The 12,077-nt window shown below is 31.3% G+C and overlaps 1 protein-coding gene across 4 annotated transcripts in view; it reads right to left on the bottom strand.

Annotated features, from left to right (window-relative positions):
- The window catches only part of Fak (protein tyrosine kinase 2 Fak), a 79,448-nt gene that overhangs the window by 21,825 nt on the left and 45,546 nt on the right, over positions 1 to 12,077 (bottom strand). For 2 of the 4 annotated variants that reach the window (XM_085656818.1, XM_085656816.1), the window contains exon 2: positions 7,658 to 7,828. The exons of 1 other annotated variant lie outside the window; for it this stretch is intronic. In XM_085656818.1, coding sequence (XP_085512944.1) covers positions 7,658 to 7,740 — 83 coding nt within the window. In that variant the 5' untranslated portion in view covers positions 7,741 to 7,828. The remainder of the gene's footprint in view (positions 1 to 7,657; positions 7,829 to 12,077) is intronic. One more of the 4 variants, XM_085656821.1, reaches the window with a different exon arrangement.

Consider the following 12,077-nt stretch of genomic DNA (forward strand, 5'->3'; position numbering starts at 1 on the left):
TCTAAACTATGTATTAATCTCAATGAGTGCAAGATAAAAATAACGTTATCGGCGAGTTTCGAATTTTCTCGCCGTTACCGAGACTTGATACATAATAATTAATTCACATGAGAGTTTCCCTTTTAACTTGAACAAGATTTACGACGGACATTAAGATAACGATTGAACTCGTGTCATTTGCAAAAGCTACTTTCATTAGTATAATTCAAGCGAGTTCACTATGTCGATCACACAGATTATAATAATAATAATACGAAAAAGAATTAAATTCTTTCTTGTACATACAATTTTCTTTCTTTTCAATGTTTACACCAAATTTGTATTTTATTTTACTCTCCTTTTGTATTTAAATAGTTTTTCATCTTTGTTTAGTTTTTTTTTTCCTTTAAATTATCGAATTAAAATCTTTTTTTTTGTATTTTATTTTTATATACATAGTTTAAACAATTTCTTATAATAGACTTGTGTTTTATTCCATCTCAAGTTTGTAAAAGACAAGTAAAAAAATTTGCTAAATTTAATTGATATTATATTTATCAGTTTACATTTGATTTTAATTTATTTTACAATGATTTATCGATTTATCATAAGATATTTCGAAATGTTTAATAAAAACATTTTAGAAAAATTTGTCAAATCGACTTAAAACTTATTCAATTTATTAAAAAATAATTATTGATTTATCGATAAGTCTTGTTAATATGTTCATTAAATAATTTACAGAAGGAAATGGATTGCGTAAAGATAAATTCAATGATCTTAATAAGAAGAAAGTTTTACGTGTAAAACGGTGTTTCTAATGTTTTAAAAGGATTTCGACATCGAAGACGACGTCCTAACGTCAAGAAGATGCGTCTCGTAAATTGCGTACCACGATGACGAGGGACGATAGGAGTTAACAGCGTTGGGGATCCACTTCGTACTCGTGCTCAAATTTAACGTCTCTTCGAAGCACTTGGGACACTCACAAAGGACGTAGTAATGAACTACTTGGTGTAAGAAGTTAAACGAGGAATTGACGACATTACGACAAATGAAGGCTTTACTCTTTTATCATAATTTTTCTCTAGTAATTTTATCGATTAAACGGATTATATAACTCAATTACAGAGAATATTATAATGCACGTTGACAAAAAAATTGTTTCGAGGAAAATTATAATGTCTATGTAAAAAAACAAAAACAAAAAAAAATTCTCATGATTTTACTTTAGATTTATAATATAATCATCGATTGATCATCATAAAAATTCGAAGAACAAACATCGAGATAATTTTTATCGATATTAAAGTAATTGTTTATTTTTAATAAAAAAATGAGTAGAAGAGATAGAGTGAGAGAGAGAGAGAAAGAGAAAAAGGAGAGAGAGAGAGAAAGAGAGAGAGAGAGAGAGAAAGAGAAAGAGAAAAGAGGGAGAGAGAGAGAGAGGGAGGGAGGGAGGGAGAGAGAGGGAGGGAGGGAGAGAGAGAGAGAAAAAGAAAAGGAAGGCGGGAGGGAGAGAGAGGGAGGAAGGGAGAGAGAAAGATAGTAATAAATGCATCGTTACATAATGTGAATAATTAAAATATTTGAGAATATCATTATGATCTATGAAGCATGAATTTTCGTCATATTCAAACTAATGATGCGAACACGAGGGAAAAAAATAATTGCATTTTCAAAGAGACAAAAGAACGAAATTTATCTATGCACTTTGTTGATAATAAACTTCTATAATTTGTAATTTCTTCCAAGGTTGAGTATTAACAACAACAACAAAAAAAAAAAAAAAAAAAAGGAAATCCATTTTGAGCTTTGCGGGAAGCCGCCAATTAATATAAAATTTTTCGAGATCCAGTCAAGCTGATGAGTTTCCTACACAGACCATAAAATCTAAATTCAATGGTCTGGATTAGAAAATAATCATTGGTGGTATCTCTATGGATTCTGGTATATCAGTTATATGTATGAACACGATGGTGGTTCTTTTAGATTCTAAAATTACAATTTAGATTCTAAAATTAAAATTACCCTTGGAGGCTTTAAAAGCTCGTTGAAACTCAATCATCGCAGACAGTACAAGCCGATTGATTTTTTAAACTCTTTAAAGCATTACGAGCAAACATTATTATGTCTACTATAATACATAAATTATACTATAGTAAGTACGCACATACACATATATACATACACACATACGCACACGCACACGCACATACATCTTTTTTATGAAATTAATTAAATAATAAAATTTAAGAGAAGGAATGAACAATATATCATTATATATGCGAGATTAGAAAATTTATAGGAAATTTAACAAAAATTAGCTGATTTTGTTTATTGTAATCATAGTAGAGTAAATTGTATTATATATATATATATAAATGATACAATTATAAATATATAAGAATAATAATTCTTTTAGAGTTATATTTATAATTAATAAAAATTATATTACATCTTTTATCCAATATTTTTAATACAAAATAATATAAAATCGAGGTATTATGAAATGAGCGAAACCTTATTATATAATGCAATTAACGATATTAACAAAATTGACTTAAAATCGGTATATTATATATCTTATAAGCTGTTAATAACGTGTCGAGTATGAGAGCATCAGGGTACTTGTAAGCCTTCGGAAAACAAAAAGAAAAATCACAACTTGAAGATCATAGATCAGCTTAGTCACGATTTTGATAAATAATACATGTTAAAGCAGGAGAGTATGGATAATAAATTAATAATAGTGGCGATCAACGTATTCGTTATCGAATATATATAGATAAATAGTAAAAGGTATAACGTTTAAATCTCCTATATAATTGCAAAATATCACGTAGGCAATTATGTAATAAGTAGTCTACGTTTGCCGTTGATATTCTAAATGGGAGAATGTAAGCTATAGGAACGTGGAATATAATTCTAATTTTCACGTCCTGAAACACGAGAGAGAATTTGAAACTAACTCAAACTACCGAATGCGCCACTTGTGGACGTTGTCTCGAACGTCTTTTCGAACTTTTCGTGGTACTAGTCTGAGCTTTCGGCTTAAGGGTAATCTTACGAGTAAACTTTTCTCATTTCCCGGTTGGAGTTTCGTATATAAATATAAATATATATATATATATATATATATATATATATATATGTATATATACATATATAAAAGAAATAAAGTAAATCGTTCGTGATCATTTGAACTAAGATTTTCTTTCGTTTCGAAACTTATTATAACAAAAATGAAATATATCTTTGTTATTAATTTTATGATCATTTATTAAATTCAATTATATTGACAGATAATTTTTTGAAATAAAATTAATCGTTAATAATTTTTATTTTTTTTTATTTTTTTAATAGACACTTGTAACACAATTGACATGATTTTTGGTAATCATCTTTCATATTCAATAATATTGACGAATCATTTTTTATATAGATAATAGTCATTATGATTGACAAACGTTTGGAATACGATCGACATGATTTTTCGAAATGGAAGTTTAAAGGTCATCGACCAATGTGTATGAGTCATCGCACTGACTCAGTCTGGACAAATGAGGACGAACGTCGACCATCACGAAAACTAACCCAGTTTAAAGAGAGAATCACGTAATAAGAGCCGTCACTATGCGAGCTTCTCTTCGGGCTTCGTCATAAAATCTATTAACACATGAGTGATCTTGGAAATGATCACAATGTTTTTAAACCTTTTTATATATCCATACCGATCTATGTATGAATATAGAATTAGAATCGCATGGACGTTGAACAAAAAAAAAATATAGAAAGAAATTATATAAATAAATAATGAAAGAAAGAGAAGAAATATTATCAGTGAAATGTAGAAATACGACGAACAAAGATACGAATTTAGCCAATGATAAAACGGCAGCTTGCGGTGAGTTAATAGCGAGCGATTAGCTGGAAGTATTAAAGTGCTATCGAAGACAGGAAAATATATTTTAACTGTGAGCATATTCGACACAAACGAAGGAGATACATAGATCTGCATTTTATGCTATAGCATATAAGAGCATAACTAACTTTAAAGTCCATAACTTTTCCTTCTTCATGTTCACCTCTTTACCTTAGAATTCTATTTAAATAAGGAGCTTTAAATCGGTTGCGTCTACTATTCCAAGTTAGATCTCTATAAGATGAAAACATGGTAATAGGTTTAATTAGTCAGTCGTATCAAACGATGTCTCATCGCATACGTATTTACATAAGACACCATCTGTTTAGATCGTCCAGGGAAAGTTTAATTATGACTTTAATGAGTCCCCGATTAAATCATATATTTCTATTTATTGCAAGATCACATATGTTAACTCTTTAGTACACGTTTTTTTTTATTTTCTTTTAATTTTAAAAAGAAATTTTTTTGTAAAGAAAAAATATTATATCTATCGATTATATTATATCTATCGATTTTCTAACTATCCACTAATCGATATATATTATATCTATCGATTAGTGGATAGTTAGAAAAATGGAAGTAACAGGAAAAAAAAACAGAAGATTATTATAATTAGTTTAAAAACTGTATTATGTTATTCGTAAAGAAAAGAAAAAAGATTTTAATGATTGTACTTTGTATTTATAAATGGTCGATCTATCATCAATAAATATAAGATACACAAATTAATTTTAGACAACTAGAACGAAATTATGAGATACGATTAACGTTTGTACGTTTTTGAAAGGCAGAACATACTTAAAACGATGAATTTATAATTAGAAAGGATAAACGAAAAGTCCTTTTTTGCGTCGTGGAAATATTCTCTTAAAAATGTATTGATGTTCTAAGGAAAATAATTGTCTTTAAATACATCAAGGAGATAATAGAAAATATAAATAATATACGAGTATTAAGAAAAGAGATGGAAAATTAATTTTTAACATCGTCTAATTACTGAATCTTTTCTTTAATCTTTCTTCACAATAAAAAATCACATTTGAACTAAGATAATAAGATAATTTTTCATTTAAAAATTCAAATCTTTTGCAATAAATATAAATTAATTTATTTTATTTATAATTAATTTCTTTCCCATTTCATTTTCTTTTTATGATATTACTTTGCCATTTTTGTCCAATTTTAAGCTAATTATAATAAAGTTTTTCTCTTTCTCTCTCTCTCTTTCTCTCTCTCTCTCTCTCCCTCTCTCTCTCTCTCTCTCTCTCTTTCCTTTTCATAAATGTATTAGTAGAAATCAGGAGAAAGAAAATCTAACGAGCCGATCGCGATTCCGATGCTGCGAGTCGAGTTCGAAGCATAGTTAATGGTTCCAATTAACAACGGTTACTGGAGAGAATTCGTGGTCGATGATGGCAATTTTGCCATGGTTACCCAGCTACGGCATCGACGTAACAAGGACGAAAACGAGCACTTCCTGCATCGAGCTTCTCTTTCCTTCCTTCCTTCCTTCCTTCTCTCTCTCTCTCTCTCTCTCTCTCTCTCTCTCTCTCTTTCACTCACTCACTCTCTTATTCTCTTCTCATTCTTCCATTCACGAATCGCAAGGAACCTCCTAAGGCTTTATGCGCACAAATTGCCACTGGCTGGTATTCAAACGAGGCAACCCCTTTGTTTAAACGCCTGTTCCTGTGGTTCTCTGAAGATTCTAACAGCTGGATGCTCGACGTACCTAAGAAGAGGTTACACCTCGACCCCATCGTAGAAACTTTTCAAACGTGTTCTCGTACACGCGTCTTTACGACGTCTCGTGCGATGTCGACGACGACGAGGAAAAATCTTTTTTGTTAAGAGTTAACTTTAACAATCAATCACGTCGTATCAATTAGATAAATTTCTAAAAATATATACTCGTCTCAATAATTTTCGACTAGTTATTGTGATAATAATCATAATGATATGTATTTCTAAATTTAGTCTTAAAAAAAAATTGTAATATACGAAGAATGAAAGATGAGACACGCGTGTCTCTGCGAATTTTAACAAAAAGACTGGAAATTAGAAAATTTTATGTAACATACAAATACAGTTATTAAACAGTAATAATATATATTTTTTAATCTTCAATTTAGTAAGAAAAATTATAAGATAAGAGGAATGAATAAAACAACGTTAGTCTCTGGAAATTTCTCACAGAAATTAGAGATAATTCGATCGTATCGTATACATATTGCGAATACAATTATCAGGGGTTTAAATCTGGGCTCCATGGGCAGCATCTTAACTATAGAAACACGATGCTATTAAAATTTCAGTACTATATTGTAAAATAATATTGTTGCTAAGGGCGATCGATCGAAGTTTTTAAATTTAAAGGAAAATAAGAGAATTAGGCCATGTGTAATAAAAGCCTCAATTTTTCATAATAAAAATCACGTTTTAACTAAGATACTAAAATAATTTTCGATTAAAAATTCAAACATTTTGCGATGCATATAAATTAATTTATTTTATTTATAATTAATTTCCTTCACGTTTCATTTTTTTTCCGATATCACTTCGCCGTTTTTATCCGATCTTAAGCTAATCATAATAAAAATATATATAGACTTTTAAACTTGTTGGACGATCTTTAGCAATAATATTATTTTACAAGACAGTATCGGAATTTTAATAATTTTATGTTTTCACAAAAAAGTTAGGATGCTGTCTGAGTTTTTGTGCAGAAATTGATGTGCTAACGTAAGAAAACGATGCTATTAAAATTTCAGTACTATATTGTAAAATAATATTGTTGCTAAGGGCGATCGATCGAAGTTTTTAAATTTAAAGGAAAATAAGAGAATTAGGCCATGTGTAATAAAAGCCTCAATTTTTCATAATAAAAATCACGTTTTAACTAAGATACTAAAATAATTTTCGATTAAAAATTCAAACATTTTGCGATGCATATAAATTAATTTATTTTATTTATAATTAATTTCCTTCACGTTTCATTTTTTTTCCGATATCACTTCGCCGTTTTTATCCGATCTTAAGCTAATCATAATAAAAATATATATAGACTTTTAAACTTGTTGGACGATCTTTAGCAATAATATTATTTTACAAGACAGTATCGGAATTTTAATAATTTTATGTTTTCACAAAAAAGTTAGGATGCTGTCTGAGTTTTTGTGCAGAAATTGATGTGCTTACAGATTACAGAGCCCATGTATATAACCTACTTGGACAAGAAGAATTTCTTTTATAAATCTTAAATAAAACATCAAGGAACAATATGAAATTGTTAGTTTTTCAATTCATTTTATTCCTTTCCTGAAAAAATAATTCCCAAGAATATGTGTATTTTTCCGTGTTGAGAACGTATGGAAACTCTTAAATATAACATATATTTGCTAATACATTATATAATAAATAAATAAAAAAAATTGTACAAAACAAAAAATGAAAGATAGAACACGCCATTGTCTTAAAATTTCATGAAAAGATTAAAAATAAAAAAATTTGATCGTCACAAATAAAGTTATTAAATACAATAATATACATTTAATAACCGTAATAATAGGTAAATATATATATATATATATATATATATATATATATATATTTATTCGATAAAAAATATCGTAAAACATGTGGAATAAAACGTTGTTACTACACGTTGTTACTACACGTTACATGTTACTCTCTGAGAATTTTATAAAGAGATTAGAGATTAGAAAATTTAATTATGTCGCGAATACTCACTCAGTGGTTTCGAGGTACTGGAAGACCCGGTAGACGGGGCGTCGATACATGAAGAGGTGATCCTCGACACGCTCCACCATCATCCTAAAACCACTTCATTCGAAACGGTGGGTCACTTATCATCACCCACCACTTATCACTGCGCCTTCAGTAGTAGTAAGTAACACAGCACTGTTATCACGAATAATTTTATCAAAAAATTTTTTTTTTATGAACGATTATTTCAACAATTCCTTTTTTCTCAGTCAATCAATTGATTTTTTTATCACTTATCTTTTGTCTTTCGAAAAAATTCGTATTGATCGATAGGACGGTTATTTGAAATACAGGCACAAAGAAATTTTCGTATTATTCGAATGATATCGTATGATCTAAAATAATGTTATGATCATATTTCCAAATCGTGATTATTTGTCTCCTCGCAACGATTTAAATGGCAGAGAAACGATTTTAGGATATTACTAGAAATTTTTAGACGGTCATGGATGGAACGATCATTTTTCTAAAAATCAATCTTTCATTTTCGCAGTATTCTCTCGTTCAAACGTTTCTTCTAATAAAGAGTAACAATATATCGGTTAACCCTGAAATACATGTAATCGTAAAATTAAAATTTTTATGTGTATTAAAAATTATAATAACGCAATTTTGCTATTATCTCCTCTATATAATTTATTTAATAACTAATAAAATAATATATATATATATATATATATATATATCTCTTCCCTAAATATTTTTACAAAAATAAATCCGGCAGTAATGTAATTAAATATCGAATAATAAATAATCTAAACTACACACAAATGTAAAAGAAGAAATGAGAGTCGACATTATGTTTTATCGTAAATATAAGTAAAACACAGGTTGATAAAGACGAAGAGAAGACGAATTTTGAAGTATCTCGGTTTTATTCGAGTGGCTACCGTTAAATCCGCTATGAATCGTACGTTCCGGTACTCGAAAAGAAGAAGAAGAAGAAGAAGAAGAAGAAGAAGAAGAAGAAGAAGAAGAAGAAGAAGGAGAAGGAGAAGAAGAAGAAGAAGAAGGCCTGATAAGAAGCTTGCGTGCGAATGCATATATGCATGGGCAAAGCTATTCTATCTCGAAACGACGCTACGACGACGATGGCGACGTGGGCACCGCCTAAAGCCGCCTGCAGTCTCCGCAAAGAGAGAGAAAGAGAGAGAGAGAGAGAGAGAGAGAGAGAGAGAGAGAGAGAGAGAAAGAGAGAGAGGCAGACAGAGCAGCGACCACCGCAGTCTTACCCCCCGCGACTCAGGGCAATCAACCCCTTGTCTCCTGGATTCCTTCGTGCGAAACGCGGGTCCCTACTAACTTGGCAAAGGTGAATATCGATCGTGCATTACCGGATACGCGTGAACCCTATAGTTTGGTCTATTAAACAGTCACGCAACTATACCGTTAACTCGTCTCTACTATGTAATCAATTTTCTTGTTAAACATGACATTTTTATTCTTAAAATTATATCACATTATAGATGTTCATTTAATTAATTAATTTGTTTCTGGTAATTTTTGTAATAAAGTTTTGACATGTTTGGAGAATTGATTTTTTTATTTTTCATTACTCTTTTTTTCTTTTTTGTTTTTCTTTTGCAAGAATGATTTTTACTTCTTTCACAGTATGGACACATGTATGGACAGACGGAAAAAGATCTTTGGCACGATGATCGGCCCCGCACTTGAACTTTCACGACGAATTCACGTTGCTAGTTTCAAGAGGAGCATGAGATTTCTCTCTCTCTCTTTTTTTTTGGCTTGGCTAGGCCTTAGAAAAGATTGATGTTTACTCATGGACTAGAGAAATCGTATCGAACTTTCAAGTAGTCGAGTTTGAAATTGGTGTAAAGCTTTTACTCTTTCTTACTCTTTCGAACTTCTAGCCCAGAAAAATTCTATGGGATCACCAAAACTTTTCACTCCTGATGTGGATGAACGATTAAACCAAATAGGAAATTCTATGATAGTATATACCTATGAAAGTAAACGTTATTTTATAGTTATCATGATATCTCGAAAGAGCCCGCGCGAAATTCAGTAAACACGATTTCCGGCATGGCGTGTCACTGACAGAAACCAAGGTCGTGCAACCTTGACACGGCAGGAACATAAAATTTCTCCCGCCATCACGTACTTTGCTATTCCCCTATTTCAACTACACCCATGATCTTCCATCCTGATAATCGGAATATCCTGCAACCCAGGAAACTGCTAACAAACACTTTCTTCACACGAACGAACTATCACAATGTACGTACCATCAACAATCGATCGAATATTCTCTTGGCTACATCTAAATTCACGAAAATAATCCTATTTCACCGTATACACACATCGGATACACCGTAACCAAAAATCACAAGTCAAATGATAATACAGTATGATTGTTAAATACTAGTCCGATTATTTAACATTTTTGTAGCCTTCCTTTTTCGTGACCTTGGACCTGGGCAAAGGCCAGACCTTGTCTCGTTATCAAAATTGAAAATACCGTAGATACCGGAAATAATAAAGCTCGCGCTTAGCAACAGCCAAATGTCTTTCTATATATTTCTCTCTCTCTCTCTCTCTCTCTCTCTCTCTCTCTCTCTCTCTCTCTCTCTTTTTGCTCCTTTCCTTTCTTCGAAGTTCTCGTCTTCGTCTCGCTGGACCGACGCGTTCTGTCGCCATGCAGTGTGTCGACGTTCGCGACAAGGACGCGCGTTTTCTCTCTCTTTCTCTCTCTTCAGTCAACGTACTATATAGAAGACTATACGCGAGTAGGTATACGTTTTACCGGCCGAAGGGGAGCAGGCGCTTTGCTGGGTGCGGCAGCCTGCGCCGCGACGCCCGGCGTCCCTTCCACCACCACCACGACCACCACCACGACCACCACCACTACACCTCCATCACTACCACCATTACCACCGTTACTAATACTAACATCAACAGCACGCGTCCTTCCTACTCTACGTTCGTTGCTATCACCACTACACCACCATCACCACCATCACCATCACCATTGCGAGCATCAGACTCGGCATCACCGACGCCACCGCCCCTCCTAAAACGCGCGAGCGAAGCCGAAGTTAACGGCCGAACCGAGCAAGCTTCGTGAGATTGTATGTATGTGTATGTGTTGGGTTGAGCTACTGTGGTTACAAAAGTATTGACACTCGTCTGAATTTTTATGTTTCACAATTTTATCACGATAGTCGAGGGCTTTTATTATAAATTGTATATAAATTATAGGTAGTAGAACGTTAACGATATATGGAAAAATCGCGTTTATTTTTTATAAAAAATATTATCTCAATACTTTCTTGTAGTATTCACCTTGAATTTTAGACACCTTGATATTTTTAATTCGAATTAAAGAGATTTTAAAAAATATAATTATGCACACATATACATATACACATACACACAAATTATAGTATTTGAAGAAATCCAAGGAAGAATTGATTTAAATAAAATTCAATTGGATTCATCAATAATGAAAAAAAGAAAAAGAAAAAAGAAAAAAAAAAAAAGATAAAAGTGAAATGGAGTAATATAACAAATTATTAGTGTATCATTATGTTATTGATTATTATTATTATATAACTTTATATTATTAATTCTAAGAAAATTCTCAGAAAAAGATAAATAAATAAATAAAAAAGAAAATTAAAGCAAGAAATATTTTTTGTATCTTTTATATATTTTCAAACATTTCATCTATTTAGATTTATTGTTATCTCATGTTGGATATTAGGAAAAAGATTTTCAGAGGTGTTGAAACAAATTTTTGAGACACTCTTATATTAATTATCTCTTCTCGGTAACTCTAATAGAATTTAATCAAACTGAAAGTCCATTTTATCGTATTATTGACGAACTATCCTGCGATCGCTTATTTTCAACTTTACACTGGCAGACGTTGCATGCTTCAGGCAATGTGTTCTAACTCTTTGTTCGAATTAATGACGCGTTGAAAAAAGTTCGAGCTCGTTCGTGCGTCCACAGGAAGGTAGTTCGAGCAAAGTCTATGAGAGTTTCCAATTTTTTTTAAGTCGAAAACTTTTCTCGTGACGGCGTTCTGCGAGTTTAAACAAAAAAGAAAGAAAAAAGAAAGAAAAAATGTAAAAAAAGAAAAGAAAATGTTTGAAAATAATTACCTCAATATGGTTTTTCTCTATTGTTTTATTATTCTGTTTCGATATAAACGAATATCTCTGATATTTCTAAATGATAATCGAAAGATTCACTTTCAAACGATCGATCCTTAATGCGAAACGCTATTCCCGAGACTTCTTAAGCCTTCCTTTTACGTTTCATCGTAATGTGCTCCATGAAAATCGACCTTTCCCTTCGTACCCTTTTTTCTTTTACACGAGAAAATGATGAGTTTCAGCCAGGCAAGTCACCCGGTATT

Source organism: Vespa mandarinia, chromosome 1 (genome assembly GCF_050613455.1).
Source record: "Vespa mandarinia isolate Hongniang chromosome 1, ASM5061345v1, whole genome shotgun sequence".
In the NCBI taxonomy this organism is placed as follows: domain Eukaryota; kingdom Metazoa; phylum Arthropoda; class Insecta; order Hymenoptera; family Vespidae; genus Vespa; species Vespa mandarinia.